Source organism: Stenella coeruleoalba (assembly GCF_951394435.1).
Source record: "Stenella coeruleoalba genome assembly, chromosome: 9".
NCBI classification, from domain to species: domain Eukaryota; kingdom Metazoa; phylum Chordata; class Mammalia; order Artiodactyla; family Delphinidae; genus Stenella; species Stenella coeruleoalba.
In genome coordinates this window covers 20,701,957-20,728,979 of record NC_137155.1, presented here as the reverse complement: position 1 = coordinate 20,728,979, position 27,023 = coordinate 20,701,957, and the positions used below count along the sequence as shown (strand labels likewise).

General features: G+C 42.0%; 2 protein-coding genes across 18 annotated transcripts in view; one reads left to right on the top strand and one right to left on the bottom strand.

The window, feature by feature from the left end:
- Nucleotides 1-9,889, top strand: part of MAGI2 (membrane associated guanylate kinase, WW and PDZ domain containing 2) — a 1,347,997-nt gene extending 1,338,108 nt beyond the window's left edge. For 10 of the 11 annotated variants that reach the window (XM_079931544.1, XM_079931541.1, XM_079931547.1 and 7 more), the window contains one exon: nucleotides 9,214-9,889. In XM_079931544.1, the coding sequence (XP_079787670.1) occupies nucleotides 9,214-9,863 (650 nt within the window). In that variant the 3' untranslated portion in view covers nucleotides 9,864-9,889. The remainder of the gene's footprint in view (nucleotides 1-9,213) is intronic. The other variant, XM_079931551.1, reaches the window with a different exon arrangement.
- A 1,454-nt stretch (nucleotides 9,890-11,343) lies between these two features.
- PHTF2 (putative homeodomain transcription factor 2) overlaps nucleotides 11,344-27,023 on the bottom strand; it is a 160,824-nt gene continuing 145,144 nt past the window's right edge. For 5 of the 7 annotated variants that reach the window (XR_013829764.1, XR_013829765.1, XR_013829768.1 and 2 more), the window contains 6 exons: nucleotides 25,367-25,453; nucleotides 17,830-18,043; nucleotides 16,834-17,394; nucleotides 15,010-15,126; nucleotides 13,590-13,746; nucleotides 11,344-11,467 (listed from right to left, as the gene is read on the bottom strand). The gene's annotated coding sequence lies outside the window, so the exon portion shown is untranslated. The remainder of the gene's footprint in view (nucleotides 11,468-13,589; nucleotides 13,747-15,009; nucleotides 15,127-16,833; nucleotides 17,395-17,829; nucleotides 18,044-25,366; nucleotides 25,454-27,023) is intronic. The other 2 variants (XR_013829766.1, XR_013829767.1) reach the window with 2 other exon arrangements.

Genomic DNA, 27,023 nt, shown 5'->3' with positions numbered 1-27,023 from the left:
TATACTGCACTTAACTTCTGCTGTCTGAACAACATGGAAAATCAGATTTGAATTTCCTTTCTTTACCAGTATCCCCAAGGGTTTACAAAATATGTCCACGCTGTGGCCTTCTTTTAAGTGTGATTATCTCAGGTGGCCCACATGGGTTGCATTCTTCCAGGACTGCCCTGTATCTTGAACTAGCATGGTGAAAGTGAAGGGGAACATGAGTTGACAGAGTCCATGTGTATTTGAAAATGAGACTAATAAGGCTTGCAGGTGGACTGTATTTGTGAGGGGAGAGAGAGAAAGGAATCAAAGATGACTCCAAGTGATGGCTGTGCCAGTCACCAAGATGGGAAAAATAAGGAAAGAGTGCAGAATGGACTTGGGAAGAAAAGATTTGCTTTTGGGGCTTGTTAAATTGAAGATGCCAATGAATGGTCTGAGCGGAGATACCAAGTAGGCAGATGGATGTATCAGCACAGAGCCCATGGCACAGAGCTCAGCAGAAGCATTTGGGAGTAGCTGTTGTATAAAAGCACCATAAGTAGATGAGAACACTTGGGAGAGACCGTGAAGAATGCCAACAGTTAGAGGCCAGGTAAAAGAAGAGTCATCTATAACATAAACTGAGAAGGACCAGCCAGAGGGGTGAGAAAAAGAGCAGGAGAAAGGCGTGGCACAGAAGTCTGGAGTCCAGCTCGTTTCTGGGAGCAGTCAGCTGTGAGAAATATGGTGGGATGAAGCATCTAGGTGATACCACGAGGTGTCCTCTGGATTTGACAGCAGAAAGATCATGGGTGACCTTGAAGAGAACAGTTCCACTCAGGTAAGGACGAGAGAGGGCAGGCGGAAGAAGCCAACTTGGAATAAAAAGCTTTTTCCTGATTGCAGCCATTGGGCCTGGGGATGTTTTTTGGACAAAGAGTCTCCAGAAATCCCAGCAGGCACATATGGCCCATTATGTCTTTCGAGGATGCGTCTCTGTTATTTCTAATTCTAGTTAGAACATCTCCAACAGGAAGGATGCGTGAAGCTCGTCCTCCTAGGCAAGGACTCTGAAGTGAACATGATCGCATGCTTTAGCCAGTGGCCAGGCCAGATTCAAGAAAAAAAAAAGGGGGCAGGGGCATGGGCGACGGCCAGAATAAGGTTTCAAGGAATCAGAACTGAACGTGGTTAATTCTTCTGGTTATTGTGTGTCAGAATTCCATGAAAACTAGTTTGAAATGTTACAGAAGGCCTCCCCCCGGCCCCCACAGTCCATGTCACCTAGACAGGCAGGTGAAAGGTGAGGAAGGGGCTGCCGGCCGTCTGCCCTTTGTGCTTCAAGGAGCTTTGCAGGCTCGTGCCTGGTGCGGACACCATGTGTCTCGTAGTGAACTGGAGAATTCTTGCCCAGAAAACTGAAAACTGTGGAACCACATATATAAATGTCCATCTTGAGATCACTTTAGGATCTAGTTCATTTTAATTTTAGACTAATATTCTTAATCAGTAGTGGCTTGAAACATTTTAACTTTCAGTTTCTCCCACTAATTATTTAATGACCTACAAACAAACGCTTGCAAAATTTGTTTACAATAAAAGGGATTCTTTTGTATTTTGAATAATTTCACCTTCTGGTTTATCGTTATAAGTAAGACGTTCACAAATAAATGCTAAATACTCTGATCAGTGCTGGGATCTAGTTCCTGTTGGCCTCCTCAGTGGCCACTGAGCATGTCCATTTCACTGCTTAGATCCTATTTGCAAGGTGACATCTTAGGACAATTTTCTCAATAAAAAGAGTCAGGAAACCCAGCATTTTACTCCTGGCTGACCCATTTTGTAATCTTGGTCAAGTTACTTAACCTCTCTCTGCTTCGAGTCCTCCTTCAGAAACTGGTGTGAATAATATCAACCTCCCTATATCTCAGAAGTGATTTGAGGCCAGCTACTTGTCTCTGCCACGTGTGACATCATGGTGGGGGAAAAGAGCTTTTAAAATGTGAAATATTATTAGCCTGGTGCAAGTCAGAGGTTATCACTGCAAAAGGCCTCTACAGAGGCCTTTGGAAGACTTCTTTTAACCCTTTCAGGCAGTATCTTCCTATATGGGTGGAGTTGCCACCTTCTATCATTTATTTCATTTTAAAGCTCTAACCCAGGCAGAAGCAGAACATGCTTGAGTTTTCACTGAAAACATTTGCATTTGAAGATTTCAGAATACTCCTGGAGGTAACCAAGGATACCTGAGATAGAGCAAAACCACACTTGGAATCATAGCATATGGGAATGGCTGATTTACTGCACTTATTCAAAACTTCACCTGCATGTATGCTAGTTCATATGGCCAGACCATTAGTAGACAGCCACTGAGGCACAGAAGAAAAATCTGGCTCAGCTATGCGTGAAAAATCATCATAACTCTCCCGTTGCAAGGTGCTTTTCCCTTTGGAAGTGCATGCCACACCTCTGTGGGTAAACATTCTATCTCTACCTTATAAAGGGAGAAATTGAGGCTTAGAGAGATCGAGTGGTAAATGCCAAAGGCAGGAGTAAGTTCCAGGCCTTCTGATGCTTTTCTAGGATTTTTCACTAAGTGAACATGATAATGGAAAGAAGGAAGAGAACATTGTGCACTAAATACTCCATTCAAATTTCACAGCAAAGAAGAAACTTTTTTAGTATCTGATATTCTCTGTGTGGCCAGAATTACTGGAACTATCTACCCTCTTCCTCTCCTTATCTCTTTATAAATTGGCGTCAAGGGTAACAGGTAAGAATCCTCTACTTTTAAACAAAGTAGACCCTTAACATTCATAGACCGAGTTTCTGACACATGTCATAGGGGCAGGAATTTGAATCACATGCTGTGTGTAGGACTGAATCTCTTAGCTAGTGAGGGAGCCTTGCTGCCACGTGGCATTCAGATATCAATGTGGCGTCTTTGTTCTTCACTCATGGCCATACAGCAGTTCTATGGAAAACAATTACACTCTGGAGTGATATTCCAAAGTTTGAGGATTTCCAAAGGCCTTGGGACATATTCCTTATAAATATTAAGGGATCACTATATTGGATTTCTCTGCTTTAATTTTGCTTTAGTGGCCAGAACCTCAGTGGCAATGTTAGTGCTCAGAGTAGTAACTAAACTCATCTCAGATTCCTAACATCTCTCTCCTCCTCCTACTTGGCTTCTGACTGGTGGTTGCTTTAAAAAAAAAAAAAAAAAAAAAAAAACCAAAACAGTTTCTCATTTTTATCATTCTATTTTGTATGTGTTTTGTTGTAAATTGTCGCAAATCCTTTCTTAGATCTTAAATCCCAAATAAATGTTGAAACTAGGCTTCCTAGAAAGAGTCATCTAGCTTAGTCCCAGGCCTACTATAATGTCAGAACTACTAAAGAGAATTAAATTAAGAACAATGATTTCTTAAAAGACAAGACAATAATGAATGTTATTTAATTTTTTATTATTTTTTATTGAAGCATTTTCATTTTATTTTTATAATTGAAGTATAGTTGATTTACAATATCATGTTAGTTTCAGGTGTACAGCACAGTGATTCCGTTCTACATACATATATATATTCTTCAGATTCTCTTCCTCCGTAGGCCATCACAAAATATTGAGTATAGTTCCCTATGCTACACAGTAGGTCCTTGTTGTCTATTTTATATATAGTAGAGTGTATATATTAATCCCAACCTCCTAATTTATCTCTCCCCTCACTCCCCTTTTACCTTTGGTAACCATAAGTTTGTTTTTTATGTCTGTGAATCTCTTTCTGTTTAGAAAATGAGCTCATTTGTATATTTTTTATTGTTTTTTTTAGATTCCACATAGAATCGACATATTTATCTTTTTCTGTCTGACTTAGTATAATAATCTCTAGGTCCATCCATTTGCTGCAGATAACATTTCTTTGTTTAATGGCTGAGTAATATTCCATATACACCACATCTTCTTCATCCTTTCATCTGATGATGGACGCTTACGTTGTTTCCATGCCTTGGCTATTGTAAATAGAGTGCTGCAATGACCATTGGGGTGCATGTATCTTTTGGAATTATGGTTTTCTCTGGATATTCGCCTATGAGTGGGACTGCCAGATGATATGGTAACTCTATTTTTAGTTTTTTTCAGTGGAACCTCCATACTCTTCTCCATAGTGGCTGTACCAATTTACATTCCCACCAACGGTGTAGAAGGATTCCCTTTTCTCCACACCCTCTCCAGCATTTATTGCTTGTAGACTTTTAGATGATGGCCATTCTGACCAGCGTGAGGTGATCCCTGCATTGTAGTTTTGATCTGCATTTCTCTAATAGTGATGTTGAGCATCTTTTCATGTGCCTATTGGCCATCTGTATGTCTTCTTTGGAGAAATGTCTATTTAGATATTCCTAGGTATTTTATTCCTAGGTATTATATAAAATACCTAGGTCTATTCCTAGGTATTTTATTCTTTTTGATGAAATGGTAAGTGGGATTGTTTCCTTAGTTTCTCTTTCTTATCTTTCATTGTTAATGCATAGAAATGCAACAGATTTCTGTGTATTATTTTGTATCTTGCAACTTTACCAAATACATTGATGAGCTCTAGTAGTTTTCTGGTATCATCTTTAGGATTTTCTAGGTATTATAGTATCATGTCATCTGCAAACAGTGACAGCTTTACTCCTCTTTTTCCAATTTGGATCCCCTTTATTTCTTTTTCTTCTCTGATAGCTGTGGCTAGGACTTGTAAAACTATGTTGAATAAAAGTGGTGAGAGTGGACATCCTTGTCTTGTTCCTGATCTTACAGGAAATGCTTTCAGTTTTTCACCATTGAGAATGATATTTACTGTGTGCCTGTCATAAATGGCCTTTATTATGTTGAGGTAGGTTCCCTCTATGCCCAGTTTCTGGAGAGGTTTTTTTTTTTTTTTTTTTTTTTTGTGGTACGCAGGCCTCTCACTGTTGTGGCTTCTCCCGTTGTGGAGCACAGGCTCCGGACGCACAGGCTCAGCAGCCATGGCTCACGGGCCCAGCCACTCTGCAGTATGTGGGATCTTCCCGGACCGGGGCACGAACCCGTGTCCCCTGCATCAGCAGGCGGACTCTCAACCACTGCGCCACCTATGAAGCCTGGAGAGTTTTTTAATCATAATTGGATGTTGCATTTTATTAAAAGCTTTTTCTGCATCGGTTGAGATGATCATCTGGTTTTTTTTCTTCAATTTGTTAATGTGGTGTATCACACTGATTGATTCATGGGTACTGAAAAATCCTTGTATCCCTGGGATAAATCCCACTTGATCGTGGTGTATGATCCTTTTAATGTGTTGTTGAATTCAGTTCGTGGATTTTGTTGAGGATATTTACGTCTATGCTCATCAGTGATATTGGCCTATGATTTTCTTTTTCTGGTGGAATCTTTGTCTGATTTTGGTATTAGGGTGATGGTTGCCTCATAGAATGGGTTTGGAAGTGTTCCTTCCTCTGCAATTCTTTGAAATAGTTTCAGAAGGATAGGTGTAAGTTACCTCTTCTCCAAATGTTTGGTAGGGTTCGCCTGTGTAGCCATCTGGTCCTGGACTTTTGTTTGTTGGGAGTTCTTTAGTCACAGATTCAATTTCAGTACTTGTAATTGGTTTGTTCATATTTTCTATTTCTTCCTGGTTCAGTCTTGGGAGAGTGTACCTTTCTAAGAATTTGTCCATTTCTTCCAGGTTGTCCATTTTATTGGCATAGAGTTGCTTGTAGTAGTCTCTTAGGATGCCTTTGTATTTCTGCAGTGTCAGTTGTTACTTCTCCTTTTTCATTTCTAATACTTTTGATTTGAGTCTTCTCCCATTTTTTTCTTGATCAATCTGGCTAAAAGTTTATCAATTTTGTTTATCTTTTCAAAGAACCAGCTTTGAGTTTTATTGATCTTTGTTATTGTTTCCTTCATTTCTTTTTCATTTATTTCTGCTCTGATCTTTATGATTTCTTTCCTTCTGCTAACTTTGGGTTTTGTTTGTTCTTCTTTCTCTAGTTCCTTTAGGTGTAAGGTTAGATTGTTTGAGATTTTTCTTGTTTCTTGAGGTAAGACTGTATTGCTGCAAACCTCCCTCCTAGAACTGCTTTTGCTGTGTCCCATAGGTTTTGGATCATTTTCATTTGTCTAGGTATTTTTTGATTGCCTCTTTGATTTCTTCAGTGATCCATTGGTTATTTAGTAGCAGATTGTTTATCCTCCATGTGTTTGTGCATTTTTTTTCCTTCAAGTTAATTTCTAAACTCAGTGTTGTGGTTGGAAAAGATGCTTCATTTGATTTCAATTTTCTTAAACTTATCAAGACTTCCTTTGTGGCCCAGCATGTGATCTACTCTGGAGAATGTTGCATGTGCACTTGAGAAGAATGTTATGTTCTGCTCCTTTAGCATGGAATGTTCTTTAAGTATCAATTTAGTTGATCTGGTCTAATGTGTCATTTAAGGCCTGCGTTTCCTTATTGATTTTGTCTGGATGATCTATTGATTTAAGTGGGATTTTAAAATCCCCCATTATTACTGTGTTACTGTCAATTTCTCCTTTGTCTCTTAACATTTGCCATATATATTGAGGTGATCCTCTGTTGGGCGCATATATATTTACAATTGTTCTATCTTCTTGTATTGATCCCTTGATCACTATGTAGTTTCCTTCCTTGTCTCTTGTAACAGTCTTTTTTGTCTGATATGAGTATTGCTACTCCAGCTTTCTTTTGATTTCCATTTGCATGGAATATCTTTTTCCATCCCCTCACTTTCAGTCTATATGTGTCCCTAGGTCTGAAGTGGGTCTCTTGTAGACAGCATATATACATGTCTTGTTTTTGTATCCATTCATCCAGTCTATGTCTTTTGGTGGGAGCATTTAATCCATTTACATTTAAGGTAATTATCAATATGTACGTTCTAATTGCCATTTTATTAATTGTTTGGATTTGTTTTTGTAGGTCTTTTTTTCTTCCTTTTTTGCTCTCGTGATTTGATGACTATCTTTAGCGTTGTCTTTGGATTCCTTTTGTGTGTGTGTATATTATAGACTCGTTTGTGGTTACCGTAAGGTTTTGATATAGCAGTCTGTATGTATACACGATTGTTTAAGTTGCTGATCTCTTAATTTCAAGTGCATTTCAAGTATGCTGCATTCGTGCTCTCCTCCTCTCACAATTACTGATGTTGATATCACATTTGTGTGTGGATGATTTCCTGCCTTTATCAGTGAGCTTTCCCATTTCGTACTTTTTTTTTTTTCTAGTTGTGGCCTTGTCTTTTCCACTTAGAGAATTTTCTTTAGCATCTGTTGTAAAGCTGGTTTGGTGGTGAATTCTTTTAGTGTCTTCTTGTCTGTAAAGCTTTTAATTTCTCCATCAAATCTGAATGAGATCCTTGCTGGGTAGAGTAATCTTGGTTGTAGATTTTTCTCTTTCATCACTTTAACTATGCCCTGCCACTCCCTTCTGGCCTGTAGAGTTTCTGCTGAAGAAACACTGATAATCTTATGGGGGTTCCCTTGTATGTAATTTTTTGCTTTTCCCTTGTTGCTTTTAATATTTTCTCTTTGCTTTGTGTCTCAGCATGTTCCTCCTTGGGTTAGTCCTATATGGGACTCTCTGTGCTTCCTGGACTTGGGTGACTGTTATCTGTCTGCTAGGTGGGGCTGTGTTCCCACCCTGTTGGTTGTTTGCCCTGAGGCATCCCAGTGCCGGAGCCTACAGGCTGTTTGGGGGACCAGGTCTTGGTGCCAAGAGCCCAAAATCTCTGCCTCCAGCCAGAGTTCACATAGGTCCCTGCCGTGTCCGTCACCAGCTTTTATGACCCCAGAAAGAGCCACAGCTGCCCCCCACCTTTGCAGGAGGCTCTCCAAGACCAGCAGGTAGGTCTGGCCCAAGCTCCTATGGAGTTACTCCTTTTGGCCTGGGTCCCGTTGCATACAAGACCTTGTGTGCGCACTCCAAGAGTGGAGTCTCCATTTCCCCCAGGACTGTGGGGCTCCTGCACTCAAGCCCTGCTGGCCTTCAAAGACAACTCTGGGGGTTCCACCTCCCCATGCCAGGCCTCTAGGCTGGGGAGCCTGGCATGGGGCTCAGAGCTCTCTCTCTCTGGTGGGAGAACTTTTGTGATATAATCATTCTCCAGTTTGTGGGTCACCCACCTGGGTCATGTGGGATTTGATTATATCACGAGTGCACCCCTCCTACCATCTCTTGGTTTCTTCTTATGTCTTTGGATGCAGAATATCGTTTTTTTGGTAGATTCCAGTCTTTTTTATCAATGGTTGTTTAGCAGTTAGTTGTGATTTTGGCATGCTTGTGAGAGGAGGCGAGCTCAAGGTCCTTTTACTCTGCCATCTTGTCTCCAACCAACATCAGGTTCTTGCAGAATAAAATAATTTGTGTTTTAACCATAAAGTTTGAACATCTTATAGGCAGCGTCATATTACCTGTTTGAATCTTGGAACACAAGTTTGACAATATAACCTCAAAGGAAAGTTGGAGAGATATATATATATGGGAAAGAGCTCCTAAAGGGTGTCCATCCAGGAAGTCAAAGTTTCTGCAAAACTTTCTAACACCTGCAGGCAAAACCTCACAAAAGGGTTCCAATCCTTCCACACCAGCCTGTTCTGGCTGACCACCTCTGTCCCTGAATGGAATAATGAACCTTTTTATAGATGAATTCATCCAAATTCTGTATCTGGTGGTAGCTAAGAATTATGTCTTGAGTGACACCTACTGGTTGAGAAAGCTACTCCCCCAAGCATTTTCCGAATTACCTGGGTGCCTGTTAAAAATGCAGAGGAGTTCCTTGGCTGAGGACTCTGTATTTTTCAAAACTGCCCCAGGTGATTCACATGTATCCTTGAGTTTGAGAACCACTGATTCAGGTGCTCCCAAGTCAGATATCCACACAGGGCTGGCAGACCTGATGACACTGCAGGAAGTTAGAAGGGGCCGAGACAATGGGATGGGTTAGGCCTGAGCTTTGTAACCACCTTCCTGAACACTCAAAGAGGGAAGGGGTGGTGTAAAGAGGATGGGGAACACAGAATCCCCAGGGATAAGGTCAGCTGCCCTCCTGGCAGTGAGGGCGGGGGTGGCAGTGGCCTGGGACCTTGAGAGGAGTGGCCCCTGGCCGCCTTCTCTCATTCCCAATGTGGAGGGAGGTTGCAGGAGTGTGAAAAGCATGTGCTGCACGGCTCTAACGCCTGTGCTTCCTGCCCCACAGACGATTCCAGCTCCTGGAGTTCTCCCGCTGCTGCCTCCCCAGGTCTGCCGGAAGTAGGCGCCTCCCTCGAGGACGTCCTCTCTCCATTCTCTCCATCACATCCAGCCCCACCATCCGACCCTAACAACCAGATAAGCCCAGACCCAACTTGGGATATCAAAAGGGAACACGACGTTAGGAAACCAAAGGAGCTTTCAGCCGGCAGCCAGAAGAAGCAGCGCCTCGGGGAGCAGAGTGAGCTTTCGGCAAGCCCGCAGCGGGCGGTGCAGCCGAGGCTCGAGGAGGTGCCTGGTGGCCAGGGGCAGCCTGAGGCCAGCAGGCCCTCCTCAGAGGCCAGGGCACCCGGGCCCACAGCAGTGGACGCAGCACGGGCCAGCAGCAAGGAGGGGCTGCATGCGGCAGTGGGCCCCGAGCTCGGCCGGCGTGAAGGCCCCGGAGTGGCACCTGCGTTCGTGGGCCCAGGCTGCGGCGCGGGTGTGCGGGAGGCCGAGGGCAGGGCAGGCACACGTGCGGGGCCCAGGCAGGGCACGCGGCCCCCGGGGGGAACCCCTGTGCGCAAGGCTGCTGTTGCGCCAGGGCCCTGGAAGGTGCCAGGCTCCGACAAGCTGCCGGGCATCCTCAAACCCGGCGCCTCGGCCGCAGGCAGATGAGCCCACTGCCCCGCCTCAATACCTGCAGGCCATTCTTCTTAGGTTCCGTCTCATGGTGTTTTAATTTATTTTCACTGTCACGTGCATAAATCCACGAGGCACCAAGGCTTGGGAGCACCGACATGAAGTCCCACGTGTCAACAAGCATGGTCCATATGGCATCCACGGCAGACCCAAACTGATCCTGAAGCTCCCAGTTCCACTGCGGGGGCTTTGGCAGCTATGGAAGAACCAAAATAACGTGAAGAACATCACAGAGAGTGCAGTGTAGCTTTAGTAAAACAAGAAAGAACAAAATTCCCCCACTGCATGAAGGATTTGGATGTCATCCAAACTTTATATCAAGAAACATATCAAGAAACTGGACAAGTTAAGAGCAATCACAAACTGGAATATCGCCTTAAAAATCAAACTGCACGGAGCAAGCTGAAACTGAGACAAGATTATATCTTTTAATCTGAAGAGTTGTAAATAAATTGTTCTGGACATATCTAGACAGGGGTTAAGAGGTTTCTTTGAAACATTCAGAACTGTTCACCCATGACACGTTTCCATGGCTCACTTGTGGCACCATCACCAGTTTTAGCAGCAATGTCCCCTGCATACTGCAGGATGAATTAGAAATCTAGTGAATTCATTGGTGTGATGCCATTTTTACTGCCATTTCTGTGATCACGTTTCTGTGCATTTTCAGTGGTAGGAAAAAAAGTTTTAAAAATTGTATCCTAGGGAACAGTCTGCCATAAGTCAAAATTTTGCAGTTTAGCTCATAGATCTTAATTGGTTTTCATCTAAAATAGGAATTTTATAACTAAAGGACCACAATTTGTTAAATTGAGATTGGCAACGCTGCAGTTCCTTTATGAGAAGGCCTTCCTGTTGTCTCAGAGTTAGCAGCTTATTTGACAGCAACATTACATTTCACTCATTTTGCTGTCTTCCATTACTTCATTTTCACTTTGATAGAGCAGAGGCAAAGTATTTCTCCTGTATTTCTCAGATTACAATGAATCTCTCTCTCTGATATTAAAAAATCATTAGTATGACCCATTTCTTTTCATTAAAGAACATGGATCTTTTTAGCATGTCTTATTATTTCTCCTTTTATTTCCATTTGGTTTGCTTTTTTGTCTAGATCTTTGTTTATCTTCCTCATCCATGGTAGATACCCTAGTATCTCTAAGGATTGCCTTTCTTCTCTGCTGTTTTGATCTTTCTTTGTAAAATTTTACCTTCAGTTAATTATCCATGCATTCTTATTTGTAGCTGCACATATTAAAAGGCAAATGTTTCAGAGGGCAGTTTCTCTTTAATATGACCTGAATGAATGAGGTGTCATCCTCCCCATATTCTGCCCTTTACAGGAGTTCAAATGCAAATAAGCCTTACCTCCCTGCACCTGACGTCAAATAAGTAAAACAGGGAGATCAGGTCCCATCACAGGCAGTCACAAGTAACAGCTTCCTTGGGTTGACTCTTTCCCTCTCTTTGTAATTGTAGTATCCTGAGCACCAGCTGTTTAATTTCCATCAAGCATAGGTGTAGTTTAGTTGTTTGACAAGAGGAGAATATGGTTGAAAGCCTCAAGTGAAGAGTCTTGCAGCCTGTAAAAGCAATTTCCAAAAATGAAACCTAGTCATCATAAACTAAAGCACAAACACATGTAGCAGTTTACAGTACTTTTGGTTTAATCTCAATTACTCTCTTTCTCCCCTGGACTACAGATCCAGTATAGTTTGCCATTAATTTATTGAATCTGGTTTTGGACAATGCTTCTGTAGTGTAGCTGCACGTCCCGGTACTGTATCCTCTGACCTTTATTTTCCATGTGTTACAAAAGGATAAAAAAATTGAGATTACGCTTGCATAAATTCTAATTTGCACAGTTCACAGCTACTACTTGTGCAGTAATTGCTTTATGCAGCTGTAATCCATAACCTGTGAAGACAGCACATCATCTAAACCCCATTCCAAATAATATTTCTGTGTAGTGTTAGCTGTGAATTTACCCTGTACAGCTGTATCTCTATAAATATAATTACATGTATTAATAGTCACAGAAAGACTGTAAGTGAGCAACTATTTTTATGAAACGCACCACTATGGATAAATTAACTTTTACAGAAATCTTGTTTACTGTATGATATTCTAAAACACTGTCAAATAAAATATATATCCAAAAATATTTTCTTTTTCCAACTATATAGGCTGTGTGTTGTCGACTGAAAAAAAAAAAAAGCACAGTGTGAGAGTTGTGAGTTCAGTTATATTTGGGGCAAAATGAGGACTATCGCCCAGGAGACAGCATTTCAGATAGCTCTGAGAAACTGCTCCAAAGAGGTGGGGGGAGAGGTATTATATAAGATTTTAGCAAAGCGGGGGTATGTGCAGTCAGGCACACATTTTCACAGAGGCTTGCTGCCAGTCACGAGGAGCACATGTCCCCATTAATGATTTTACTGCTTTTCTAGATATGAGGAGATGCAAGATTTGGACTCATACAATATTTTCCTGAAAATATCTAACTATCCAAAGACCTGTTCTGCCAGAGCACAGAGTGCTCATTCCTGATCTCCACCCTGGCCTCCATTCAGGGGGTGCTGAAGGTCAGTGACGACCGTGGCTACTGACCTAATCCTTGTAGAGGCAGATGGCAAGTGCCAGTTTTTAGTTGGCAGGGCCGCCTCATGGTCATAAATTCAACCATGGTTTGGGAGGCATTTCATGACCGTTTCGTCCCATGGTGCTAGGAATGCTCATTCCTAAGTCAGGCGAGGATTTCACTGATAGGCCACTCAGTGTGCTATTACTGGACTAGGCCTTATTAACAGTAGTCAGAAGTCACTGGACCACCTGTCTTACTAGTCTGTTACAGTCCAGGAAATAAAAATTCCCTCTTGCTGCTTCTTCCCATATCTAGAGTTACACTATTAAAATCACTGTTCTCATATAGAACTATATATGTGGTCAACTGCTTCAAGTCACCTAGACATCATTTTATCAGAGGTTCAGTCACACATGTGATAATGCAGGAAACAACAGTTTTGTAAAACAGGCAATATACAAATAACATAGCTAGCAGTATTAGTAAGGTCCTAAGTAAGAATTTAAGTCGAGAGCTTCCATTAGTCATATCCCCAGGTTGTCTGACTTAGTTTGTTCTGTACCAATCCTTGCCTCTAAGGGAAATCATATACTGGCATTGTCCATAAGGCGCCCAGCCCGATTTCCTCATGTCACTAGGCTGGTTATCCTTAGTATGGTTTAATTGTACCCAACATAGGGAGCGTTTAAACTTAAGTGACCATAGCCTAGTGTTAACCACATAAATCCATCCCATAATTTTGGGAGGTTATAGGCTTTGGCTGAAATTTTGTCTCTTGCTCTGATTGAACTTGAGTGACTGTAAAAGAAAATTCATACTTATGGCCAGGGTCAGAGCAGGTAGTATTAATTGCCCAGGTGAGGGGATCCCACCTAGTAATATCAATAGTGTCCTGAACAGAACTATAATTTTCTTTTAGAATAAATTTCCTAAGAGCCAACCAATCAGAGCCTTGGACAGGAGAAATCCACCAAGGTAACCCAGAAGTATGAGACACAGGTCACAAACCGAACGACTGGACTGAATTTTAAAACAAGCATAGGATCATGCCCATGATAGAAAAACATTTGATTCTTATACAAAGGTCCAAGAAGTCAAGAAAACACAATAAATGATCTTACGGGTCAGGTGCAGCATCTTAGGCCAGCTGTCTACTTCCAATGTTGTCTTCCTCTCATCCTGGTATGAGTGTAGTTTCTCCTCTGTTTGAGCGTTGTTTTAAGGTGATTTTGACATCAGCAGCCCTCTCTATAGACCAGTCCAGTGCAGGGGCCCTTTCTATGTGAAAATATTAATCCAAGAGTCAATTCCCTTCAGTTTTGCTGTGCATGAGCTAGTGCAGAGTACCTGATAAGGGTCTTTCCATCTAGGTTGGAGATGGTCCTTTAAAAGATGTCTTTTTCCAGTACACATAATGACCTGGTTACAGGTCTTGGGACATCTGATCTTCATCCAAAGATAGATGATATAAGCTTCAGAAACAGACTTAAGAGTGTCCTATTAATGACTCAGTTAAATTTAATATTAACATTAATATCAGCAAGGAATTAATGACAGCAAGGAACTATCTGAGAAGTCAGTCTTAGGCAGTAAATGCAGACCCCAACAAAACTAGAATTTAATATTCACTGAAACATAACTTTTTCTAAAATTACCCTTATTTCTACCAAATATAGCCAAATTAAGACCAATTTGTAAAGTCAGTCTAGTCTCAATAAACTTGGCCTGATGATTTATATAAATGTAATTGATCATATAGGCTTTTCTTTTTTTAAAAAAATGGGTTTGCTAGAACTTTTATAAGGAGTCTCAGATTGAACTTTTTTTTTACATCTTTATTGGAGTATAATTGCTTTACAATGGTGTGTTAGTTTCTGCTTTATAACAAAGTGAATCAGTTATACATATACATATGTTCCCATATCTCTTCCCTCTTGCGTCTCCCTCCCTCCCACCCTCCTTATCCCACCCACCCCTCTAGGTGGTCACAAAGCACCGAGCTGATCTCCCTGTGCTATGCAGCTGCTTCCCACTAGCTATCTATTTTACGTTTGGTAGTGTATATATGTCCATGCCACTCTCTCGCTTATGTCAGATTGAACTTTTAAAAGGCCTCTCAGGGCTAGGAAAGTCATGCCCACGGCTTGTCACAGACATTGTCTTACAGATTTAGGTGAATTCCTCCTTTTTCACGGTCCCCAAATACTTTGAGATTCCTGCACCTGTTAGGAGGTGTCCTTCCTAATTTATCTGATAAAGCTACCGGGAACCTATGCGTTTCCGATCTCTGGAGGGATCAGATAGAGAGGCAAGATAAATGTTTCAATTCTGCTTACAAAGGTATAATTTACCAAACTGCTATAAGTCATAATTAGCTTGAGGAGAAGGGTTTCCTTATATCTGGAAAACACAGATTAAAACCAATTATTTCTCAGACAGAAACCATAAAAATTATAGCCATAGTCACCAGTTCACTCAGTCCTACTGTTAACAGTTTTATGAAGCCATCAGGTTTCCCATTAGAATTCTTTAATTTCTTACCCAGTTCAGTGTTATGGTCTGAAAGTCAGAAACCTGTATTTGTCAAAAAGTCCTTTCTGGAAATCTTCTTGAAGAGGAAGCATTTTTGTAAAAGCATCAGAGTGAAACCATAACTGTCTATAATGATAAAAGATTTAAGGCACCTTTAAAATATGATTACAATGCAATTGACAAAGAAACTTGGTTACTGCTGTGACATACAACACTTTAATAACTAGAATTATGACTGATAATTTTACCAGGAGATACCAGATTTTCAAGAATTCCATATAATTTCTAGAACACCTATATTAATAACATTTTCCCATTAATATAACCTAAGAAGACTTATTACTCATTTGACAATACTTCCCATGTAATTTAATCTACCAAATGAACCTAATTAGTTTGATATCTCTCTTTGGGGTGTTTCAGGGACCCTTGGAAGCATTCCAAAGTTAGCTAGAGGTTAAAAGAACTTCATTAGGATTTGATTTGGGAAGTTTTGTAAAAAAAAAAAAAAAATCAAAAAGCTTTAAAACACTTGGTCAGATAGGATCATAGGCCACTGTGGAACAATATTCACTTAACCAAAGTGGCAGTAAAAGATTTCAAAGGCAAATACAGATCAGATCACTTAAAAGGTAAAGAAACTTAAAATCTGTTATCAAAGGCAGCTCAACATTTTAAGAAAACTTTTCTCCTAACAGAGATAAAAACCAAATTCAAGTTTTGCACCAGCTTACTTTTAAAATTCATTTACTCCACTAAATTTATTCTAAACTTAGCCAACCCTGACCATGCACAAAACTCTTTTGTCGGCAGTGCTCATTTGAAGGAAATAATTACTGGAAGTTGACTTGAGTTTTAAAAACTGCAGTTCTCACAGATTATTCAAAGGATACGTTTAATGCCCCAAACAGGACTTCTTTGAAACTTGACTTTAAATACAGTGAAATTGCCAGGGCAATATCTGTTGACTTTTTTCACCCAAGTAAACTGAGAGTTTTCTTGTATACAATCTAGTTGGTATTTGCCTGTCAGCTGACTACATCATTTATGAATTGGCAGTATGTTTCTGTTGCTTGCTACACTGATTGATACTGAGCCTTTTTTTCAAAAAGGATTTAAGGTATCAATTACCAGTAAATTCCATCACATTTTTTCCTTTTAATTCTGAAATTTTGTCATGCAAAATCCCAAGTTTATGCAGAAGCCAACATTTAGTGAAAAGCAGTGTAAAGGTCCAAAATGAATGGCCAAGAAAACCGTCTGCAACATATTACAATACCTACACTAGGGAGAAGAGAGAGTTCTATGAAGTAATAGTAATAGGATGATGACAACCCTGCCATCAAGGAGATTACAACCCAAAGAAACAGTTCTCAACCCTAGTGCTGTCAAGACTTCCCACTGATGTCAACAGGAGACCTAAAATTCCCAAGCTATTTTTTACTCCAATATAATTTTTTAAAAATTAAATCTCCAAAAAAAAAATTAATTAAATCTATGTATCACTCTTAGAAAAGGGAAGAAGCTGATACAAAGTGTGAAATCAAGCACAAAAGTTGAGATATTTACAATAAATATATGTCGTTCTTTATGAACTAATCTGAGAATGGCCAAGTGCAAGCTGAAAAAGCAAAAGACACATAAAACAATGTAGTTAACAAAATGAGGTGTAAATAGTAATTTTGCACATCTGATTACTATTCTAAAAGAAAATAAAAGTCATTAGGGCATCAAAAAGACCACAAGTCAGAGACCAAAGAGATTAGGGCAGGGGCAGAGCAGCACTAGGGCCAGGCAAGTGAGGAGCCTGGCCTGGAAGGACAAGGGTCTCACCATGAATCACATGTTTCCAAGGTCAGGCCGGAAAATAAAAAGCGAAGAGAGCCAGGTGGAGACTGGGCGGAGCAACAAGCACATCCCTCCTCTGAAGCTGTCATTTTGTCAAGTCCAAGTCCACTGTGGAACTTTCAGTTTCCCAAGTGAGGAAAAAAAAAAAAAACAAGAAAAAAAAAAAGAAATCAGCTTTTTAAATGAAATTTGATGTTTTTTTTTTAAAGTCTGACCGGTTTAATTCACATTTTTAAGAAACACTGAACAGGAACACAAGACACTACCACAACAAGCCATCTGCAGACAGAGACTGGCCCACAGCCCACCAATTTGCAGCCTCTGTCTTGGAACAACAGCCAGGCTTTCAGCAGAGAATCCCTCGCTTTCATCAGGATCTGATTCACCTTCCAAGCAGTGGATCATACACACCCCAGAAACTGTGAAGTGTGTGGCTCCTGAGGTCTGTACGTGCCTAGAAGAGCTTCGAATGTGTACTCCAAGCGTCAGGCACTCGACCAGAAACCTGATTGATGTTCCTGCAGTAGAGGTGCGTTTGCTGTGAAGCTGAAGAAACAAGCTTGCATTAAGCCCTAAAGCTTACTTGAAATTTTACATTTTCTTTCATATTGAGTCTCCCCCCAAGCTTGGGGATCCCCAAAGATGAATCTGCCCCTGCCCTACTGATACTATTTTTTAGGCCAAACTCACAGCGAAATCGAGTGACCTAATTGCTGAAGAATTTGGATTTAATAGAGATTTCTTTTTCAGCTAACCATAGTGCCAGACACGATGCCTATAAAATCACCAGAGTGCTTTCCAAGTCTTAAACTAGTAAGAGCACTATGTCTAATGACAGTGCGTGATTCTGCATCATGTCTAGTTTATTTAGGGCACCAATTAAATGTGTAGAGATGATTATGATTATTGGTGGTAATAGCAGCTGTAGTTTGTAAACATTTGGGTATAAACAATGGAGCAACAACCTAGGATTACACTGACCTCTTCCTGGGCATTTGGGAGCATATCACCCAGGCAGCCCAGTGATCAGGCACTCCAGAAAAGTTGAAGTCTGTCCCACCACCCTGGGGAGGGTAACTGGCAACCACAAATGAGACCCGTATCTGTTTTAAAAGGTTCTGAGAGTTTTCTGTGATCTTTTCTTCTGATGAAACTGCCTCTTGGAGAGTGATTTCACCTGGAAGAACCTGGGAATCTTGTGAAGCAACAAAGTGACCTTTTGTCATTGAGTGGAAGGTAAATTTTCTAAAACCCTAACAAGATTTATCCATGTGAAAGGAAATGCAACCTCCGCTATGATTTCTTCCTAGGTCAACTGCCTTCACACTGAGGAACACACGTTCCTGGGGCAGAGAGTCTTTCTAGGAGATACACAGGCACGGATGGCTTAAATGGAATCTATTTCCAGAACTTCAACTTCCATTTTTATGCATTTCAAACCTGCGGACTGCCAATTGCCCATTCCCAGTTGCCCTACACAAGGACCCTTTGCATTATGGAAGAAAGGCGGACCTATCACCTAACCTAAATTTTACTCTGGTTCATCAACCTGAAGTGTAAAACCTCTCGGGCATTAAACAAAGTGACAACTGGAGAATGCAGCCCTCCTGAGGGACAGTCAGGAGAGCAAACTAGAGAGTAAGAATTGATGTAGGCAATGCCTTCCTTCAATCCAAGAGCCCTGGTAGGGTTCCTATCTATCTAAGAATTAGCACCCACGTTTACCTGAGTTTTAAAATAAAGTCAGACTTTTTCTGATTGAACGTGTGGTTTGGCTATTTGTCTGGCTTGACCACAAAGACTGGCTTTGCCAGCTAGATTATACGGCAGTTATTTTCCATTAAGCTGAATGAGTTAAATCTACAACTATAAGGTTTAAATAAAATATACTTAAAGCATATATAAAAGAGAAAACACATCCTTTGCAATATTTAAATTTGTGATAAGAATGTGGATGTCAACTTAAAAATGAAATCAGACCTAGAGTTTTATAAGATTATTTTAGGGGCTACGTGAAGCAAAAGGAGCACTCACTTGGGCAAACCTACTTAACTCAGCTTAATAAAAGTTTTTAAATAGTGTTGAGTACCTACTATACATAAAACATTACAGGTGAACAGAACACAGGCCCCAATTCTCAAGTTAGGCTATCAAGACGGAAAGCAGCAAGCATGACGTGCTGGACTCTGGAGGATGCAGAAATGGTTGGAGGCAGTTAGAAGTCATCCTGGATAAGGGGCATTTCAGTTGGGTTTTGAAGGATGGGTAGAATTTCAAAAGGTAGAGGAGGTGTAAGGGATAGAACAGCATGAGGGAAGTCAGAGTTCAGAAACTTGGAAGTAGGTTAGAGAAACAGTGAATTGTTTATTTTGACTGACACTGTGACACAGAGAGAGAGAGAGAGAGAGCGAGAGAGCGAGAGGGAGAGAGGGGGAGGGGGGAGAGAGAGAGAGAGAAAGAGAGAGAGAAGGATAAACACAGGTAGGGTCAAGGAGATCACAAATGCTGTTAGGGAGCAGTTGAGAGTCATTAGAGGTTTCTGAACAAAGAAAAGATGAACTCAGCCCTGGGCTCTGGGAGGAAGCCCTGGCAGTCCTGTCCAGGTACAGTGGAGGTGGGAGACACTCTGGCAGGTACTGACATCCTCCAGGCGAGAGATAAGGAGACGTGAGCACCTGTCATGGTGCCAAGAACTAGTCAGGGACTCTGACTTGAGCACAGGGTAAATATTTGACACATATACATTTTTAAATTGTTGTTCTTATCAACTGAGGGACATAAAAACATCTGCAGTGGTGCTCTGGAATTCTCACTCAACAGATATTTATCAGGTGTCAGCCATGTGCCAGGCAGTGTGCAGAGGGCTGAGACTATAATCTTAAACTAGACAGGCACTACCCACCCCACAGAGACCGCACGCCTTCCCCAGTTCGCCAAGGACGGTCCTGGCTTTAAAACTGCGAGTGGGCATCCCAACAAACCCCTCAGTCCCGGGCAAACCGGGATGGTTCAGCCACCCTAGAGGAAGGGGCACATGGGCCAAGGTGGCAAATCTGAGGCCCGACAGCAGCCGGTCACCTGAGGGCAGAGGATTTGGAGAACTTGCCTGCAGGAGGCTGGAGAGCTGCGGGGTCAAGATCTCACAGGGCCTAACCGGCCTTGGCCAGCATTTGGGCCTCCACGCAACAGTCAGCAGGAGGCCACTGGTGGGTATTCATTGGGCAGGACGTCCTGATGTGATGTGGGGTCCCATACAGAACACGGGGCTAGAGGGGAGATGACCTTTATGCTCCCTGCTCCCTGCCTCTCTCCCTTCTCCATCCTCTGATGGAGGCTGCAGCCCTCACAGGCTGCCGACACTGAGCTCAGCCTCTCCCAGCTCCTGTCTCAGGCAGCCACCAGCCTTTCCGGGAGGACTCAGGAGGCCCTGCTGGTGTATTTCAACTCTTCGAAGAGCTTTCCTGGGCAGGTATCTAATCAGTAAACAGGCTCACAACTCTTATAGATTCTCTGCTCTTTTCTCCATCATCAGGATGTGGATTGAAGATTCATCTTGTGTTTCTACAATTAACCCTCACAGTGCCTGACATAATAGGCACTCAGTGAAATACTTGCTGAAGGTTGGATAATTTTTTTAAAAACCGGCCTTATGTCTAAATCCAATACAGTTTCCCTTGAATAAAAATGGCTTTCAACATGGTAAGTGGCCCTGACTAGTCAGAGTAGACAGTTTGCAATTTTTCTCAAGTTTGCTGCTATTTTTACAAAATTCTGAAAGGGCTTGATGTTTATATTTGAACACCACCTGGAATGAAGGCTAGCTTCTGCAACTCAACCAGGTGCTTTACCCAAAATAAACCCAGTAACTGTTTCCCCTTGACTTTCTCCTGTTCTTGCTCAGGCCCAGCTCTGTCCCAAAGCCAGCAGGCCTTGAGAAGACCCAGCTCTGGCTCTTATTTCATGAAGGTAAGGTCAGGACCAGAGAGCAACAGAGACAGGGCAAGCCTTCTTGTTCCAACCTTCCTTGCTCAGAACCCAGGGAGAGACTTTCCACTAGCATCCTTAGCTGAGTTCTAGCACACTGGGTCCAGCGGGTCAGGGTCCCTCAGATGAACTTGACCTCCCCACTGTAAATGTTTGCTGGAAGCAGACAAAAGGCCCCTGCGGGTTTTGGCCTTGGACTGGTCCAGACTCCCTCTGCCTCTCTGCTCCAACCGCAACTCTTCCCAATACCACACACACACACACACACACAAAGACACCTGTATCCCATCTGACTCCCTGCCCAGGCTCCTGTCACTCGTGTCAAGCAGCCTTTGAGTGACCACACTTTGGGCTCGACTCCTCCAGCCAGCCTCAGCCCTGCAGCCTGTACCAGGGCCCTGATACTCACCCGCTGGCCCCTTGCTTAAGGGACTCTACCTGAACTCCCTACATTGACCTCCCAGGATCAAAGACCCTCATGGTCTGCTCTCCACTAACCTTCCTGCCAGATGAAGCAGATCATTCACAACCCATCCCCAAACATTTTCACTCTGTTTTTAATCAAAGTCAACAAATACAAAACCCAGATTTTTTTTTTTTCTTAACCATTTCTATTATCAAGGAGCTAATGGTGTAAGGCCTTGGTAGGTCTTAAAATATAGTTAGGTATAGATATCTTAAAAAACGAAGGAGTTATCTGGAACAGGCACCCACATTAAAGGGGTGGAGCAGCCAGCAATGATTTTGTCCTAAATTTTTCTGCCAAGACACTTTCAAACAGAAGCAGTGAATCCTCTGAACCACTCCCAGAAGACTGCTGTAACAAATCCACTCCCACCTCCAAAGGCTTATTTCTCAGGTAACAGACCAGGAGTTGCTGGTTGAAGACGGAGATTTTCCTTATTTAGTGATTCAGAGACATGTTCCTTTCATTCTATGGCTCCACCATCCCCTAGAGCCTTGCTTGCTTCTGAAAGAGGGTCTGAGCACAAACAGCACCGCTATCCCCTGGAAGCTTGTTAGAAATGCAAGATCTCAGACCCTGCCCTGGACCTACTGTACCAGGCCAGTGTTTTAAGAAGATCTCCAGATATGGGTGACACCAACACACACAGAATTTTGAGAAGTCCTGCCCTAGAACCTCAGAGCCCTCTACATCCAGAGAGCCAAAGGGGAAAGAGGGCTTCAGTGAGCATTCCATTGAAGTCCCAGCCTACAAATGGCAGGTCACTCCCATTCCTATTCCACTGGTCAGAACTAGTCACATGGGCACACTTGACACAAAGGACTCTGGGAAATGCAGTTCCTGACTGGACAGCTGTCTGGCAGCTCCCACTCCACACTATGAAATTGGGAGGACAGATTTTGGTGGACAAACAGACATTTCTGACTCAGAGTATTTTTTGTATTTTTTTCCATGAGAAGAAAGAATATTTCCTCCTCTCTCCTAGAAACAGTTTTAGGATAAGGTGACATGGGAATTTTTCCAGCTTTTTTTGAGTTGTTTTGGTGGATTTTTTCCAGATTTATTGAGAAATAACCAACAAATAAAACTGTATATATTTAAAGTGTAAAACATGATGATTTGATATACATACACATTGTGAAATGATTCAAGTTAATGAACACATCCATCACCTCACACTGTTAACGTGTGTGTGTGTGTGTGTGTGTGTGTGTGTGCGCGCGTGTGTGTGTGTGTGTGTGGTGAGAACGCTTAAGATCTACTTCCAGCAAATTTCAGGTATACAATTCTATATTATTAACTGCAGTCACCATGCAGCTTCCATTGTGAAGGTGGTCCAGCCTGGAGCTAAATGGATCAATGTATTGGACAAGAAGATGTTCCCATGAACCATCATATCCATGAGAGGCTGTGACCACAAGTGGTTTCCATCAATGCTGCTTCCCTCCTCACCCTTAACACAAAGGGCATCCCTGAATGACCTTATCTTCTGAACAAATCTGAGGCATCCAACCAGGGATCAACAAACTTCTTCTGTCAAGTGTCAGATAATAAATATTTTGAGCTATGCTGGCCATTCTGTGTCTGATGCAATCACTCAGCTGTCGTTCTAGCATGAAAGCAGCATAGACAAAATGTAAATTAATTCACATTATATAAACAATATGGGAGAACTAATTTATTTTACAAACCTTTACTGAGTATTTATTAAGCTACTTAATGCCTCTGGTCCAGTCAAAATGTAAACTCTGTGAGGGCAGGAATCATTTCTATCTTCTTCCTTACTATAACCCTTGAACATATCACCATAACTGGCACATATAAATGAACGACAGAATAATTAAATGAATGTCACACATGGGGAAATTTGCAGATTGGAGGAGGTGTAGCAAATGCGCTGAGGTCCATCCTGGCCAAGGGGCCCACACAGGGTGGCCATGTAGCACAGGATAAGCATAAGACAAAATAAAGTCATCAGCAAGGTCATTACTCTTTGGCAACCTGACCCAGAAGGGCCATCACAGAACACGAAAGCCTGAGGCTTTCACCTTCTTGTCCAGTACATCAGACCATTTAGCACCAGAATGAACCACCCTCACAAAGGAAGCTGCATTGGTGACTACAGTAAATAACACTGTATTATATACTTGAAATTTGCTGGGAGGAGATCTTAAGCATCTTTACCATGCACACCTCCTTAGTGAGCAGGTGGCCAAAGGGCAAAGAAACGCTGCTTTGACGGCAAATACCAGGCCCTACCCCAGGCCATGCACGACATGTGTGTGCAAAGGAGAAACAAGCAGGGCTCTATTAACAGAGTACTTGTCATGGTGAGAGTCTCAAAATCGAATATGTAGGCCCTGGACAAGAGCAGAAGTCACACTAAAGGGACTGCAAAGAGGAGAAAACTTGGTCAAGGTCAGGAGCAGTAACAAATAATGAGGAAATTAGCATTTAATTACCATAAGCTGTGTGCCCAGCACTTTTACATATACTGTCTAGCTTTATCCTCACAGCAACCTCGTACGTTCCTAATATTCTCCCCATTCCTCCAAAATTGCTTCTGTTTGGGTCGCACTATCTCATTCCAAGACTTACTGTAAAGCTACACAGAGCACCTCAACTCCACATGATTAACGTTTGGGACTGGATAATTCTTTGTTGTGGGAGGCTGTCCTGTGCATTCGTTATAGGATGTCTAGTAACATCCCTGACCTCCACCCACCAATTATGACCATCAAAATGTCCCCCTACGTTGCCAGGTACCCTGGGATGGGGGGAGGGGGCAGAGGCAGAACTGACCCCAGGGGAGAAGCTCGGAGCTACAGTAATCAACACTGTGAGGTGCTGGGAAATGGCAGACACAGGTCAATGCAACAGAAAAGGGCCCATAAACACAGCCAGACACAAGCCTCCATGGCAATTCACAGGAGACAGAACAGTCTTTTCAACGGATATATATATATGTACCTTGATGCATGCCTCACACTGTGTATAGAATTTGACTCAAAATGGATCATAGACCAAAATGTGAAACCTAAAAATTTGATAATTGGACTCAAGTAGAAATCGAAAATGTCTGCTATTCAAAAGACACTGTTAAAAAAAAAATGGGAAAAAAGAGAGTCATAGACTGGTAGAAAATATCTGCAAAACAAAAATTTGATAAAGGAGTTGTATCATAAATATATTTTTAAATTCTGAAAATTCAGTAATAAAAGAATCAATTTATAAAAGGCATGAAATATTTATAAAGACATTTCATCAAAGAAGATATACAGAAGGAGAATAATTACATTAAAAAAGATGCCCAACATTATTAGTCACTAGGGAAATTCTAATTACAACCACAAGGAGATATCACTACACACCTACTAAAATGACTAAAATTTTAAAAGTGACATGCGTGGATAGTGGGAATGCAAAACGATGCAAGCACGTTGGAAAACAGTTTGGCAATTTCTTCTACAGGTAAAACGCTTGCCATATGACCCTGCAATCCTGCTCTGAGGTACCTAGCCAAATGAAATGCAAACCTATGTTCACACAAAAACCTGTACGTGAATTTTTATAGTGACTCTATTTCTTATTCATCTAAAACTGGAAACATGCACACACTGAACCACTACTCAGCAATAAAGAAGACCAGGGAATTCCCTGGGCCGTCTGTCCAGTGGTTAGGACTCTGCGCTTCCACCACAGGGGGCACGGGTTTGATCCCTGGTCGGGAAACTAAGATCCCCGCATGCTGTGCGGTGTGGCCAAAAAAGTACCAAACTACCGTCATACATGGTAACACAGATGAATGTCAAATATGCTATGCCAGGTGGAGGGATCCATGCTCAAAAGGCTACACAATGTATAGTTTCATTTGTATGATGCTCTATAGCCATAACTCTGAAGACAGAAAACTAAAAGGCCAGGAAAGAGGACAGTGGTGGCCAGAGGCTGTGGAGAGGGGAGGTGCTGACCACAAAGGGGCCCAAGTGAACTCTGTGAGTGGTGAAACTCATCTGTATCTTGACTGTGGTGACAGTCACACGACTCCATGTGTTTGTCAAAACTCACAGAACTACGTGGTCGGCTGTCCTTTTCCTCAGGTTCCACATCCGTGAATTCAACCAACCTCGGATTCGGTGGGGGTCGGTGGGGGGACTGAGAAAGTTCCAGAAAACAAAACTTGAATTTGCAGCGTCCCAGCAACTACTTACATAGCATTTACACTACATTTACAGCTATTTACATAGCATTTCATTGTATTAGGTACTATAAGATATCTAGAGATGGTTTAAAGTGTATGAGAGGATTTGCATAGGTTATATACTAAGGGACTGGAGCATCCGTGAATTTTGTTCTCTGCAGGGGTGGTGTCCCTGCAGATCCTCAAAAGGATGAATTTTACTGAATGTGAATTGTACTTCAAAAAACTATATATGAATAGGATTTCTGTTTAGACTTTGAGAAAGAAAATTAATCACTTATGAACCTGAATACAACTCTACGACTGTAATTAAATAAAACAAGTCAGACTCTGTCACTCTCCCGCTTATGCTCAGCATCCATCGCCCTCCCTCCACACACCTACCTGACCTCACCTCCTTCCTCTCCACCTTCCTTTCACTCCAGCTACACTGGCTCCCTGTTCTTCCTGAAACACTGTCTCTTTCCTTTGCTCACAATGCTCTTCCTCTTGATATCCGCATGGCTTCCTCCCTCAATTCCCTCAAGGCCTTTGCTCACTTTATCAGAGAGCTCTTTCCTGATCTCTCCCTCTCTCTGTCTCAATATTCCTCTCCACCTTACTCTGCTTTGTCTCCACAGCACTTCTCATGCATTTATTTTTTGTTTATATGCGCTAGAATGTAAGCTTCATCTTTATCTGCTTTCATCACTTTGGTCTCCTAGAACAGTTCCTGAAACACAGTAAGTGCTCCATCAATATTTGTTTCTTTGTTTTTGTTTCTTGAAAGAAGCTTTTTTTTTGAGGTATAATTGACATATAGTATTATATTAGTTTCAGGTGTCATAAATACTTGCTAAATGAATGAATAAATAAATGACTGGATGTACTGATGGGTGCAGGGATGGAAAGACAGAGAGAGGGAGGGAGGGAGGGAGGGGTAGATTAGACGGGGCAGTTGACTGGATATCCTCTCAGAGAATTTGAATACAAAACATGAAATGAGAATGAGCAGCAATGGTAACAGTAAAAACTGAGACAAGAGCAGCTGTTTCACAAAAGGATTAAGCACTAAACTAGGAGTCAAAGACACTTGCTTATTTGAAACACTGTTGAGTCTGTCAGCATAGCCGCTAAACGTATGTCTGATTAATAACTGTATCACAGTCTTCTAACCAGCAACACCCTTCTCTCTGAGGCCTAGCTCCCTGTCTTCCTTACTTCCCTGAGTATCCCTACAATAAACCTCCTTTGACAAAGGTACGCCACACATGTCACTCACTCTTCCTTGGAACCTCAAAGACCCTAACCACCACTCATCCCCATACTCTTTCTGGTGGACTCAGACATGGATGGTTTCCCCTGCTCAGGAAAACGGTGCCCTCTGCAGGTCTCCATCGGCAGCAGTCAGAAGAGACTTGATCATGCAGAGTAAAGCCACTCTACTGCAAGCTCAATGCAGTGTGACGACAGAACTGTGTGTCCCCAGGAGACCCCTACACCTCCCTTCTTGCAGCATCAGGACAACTTGCCCCAACTCATCCT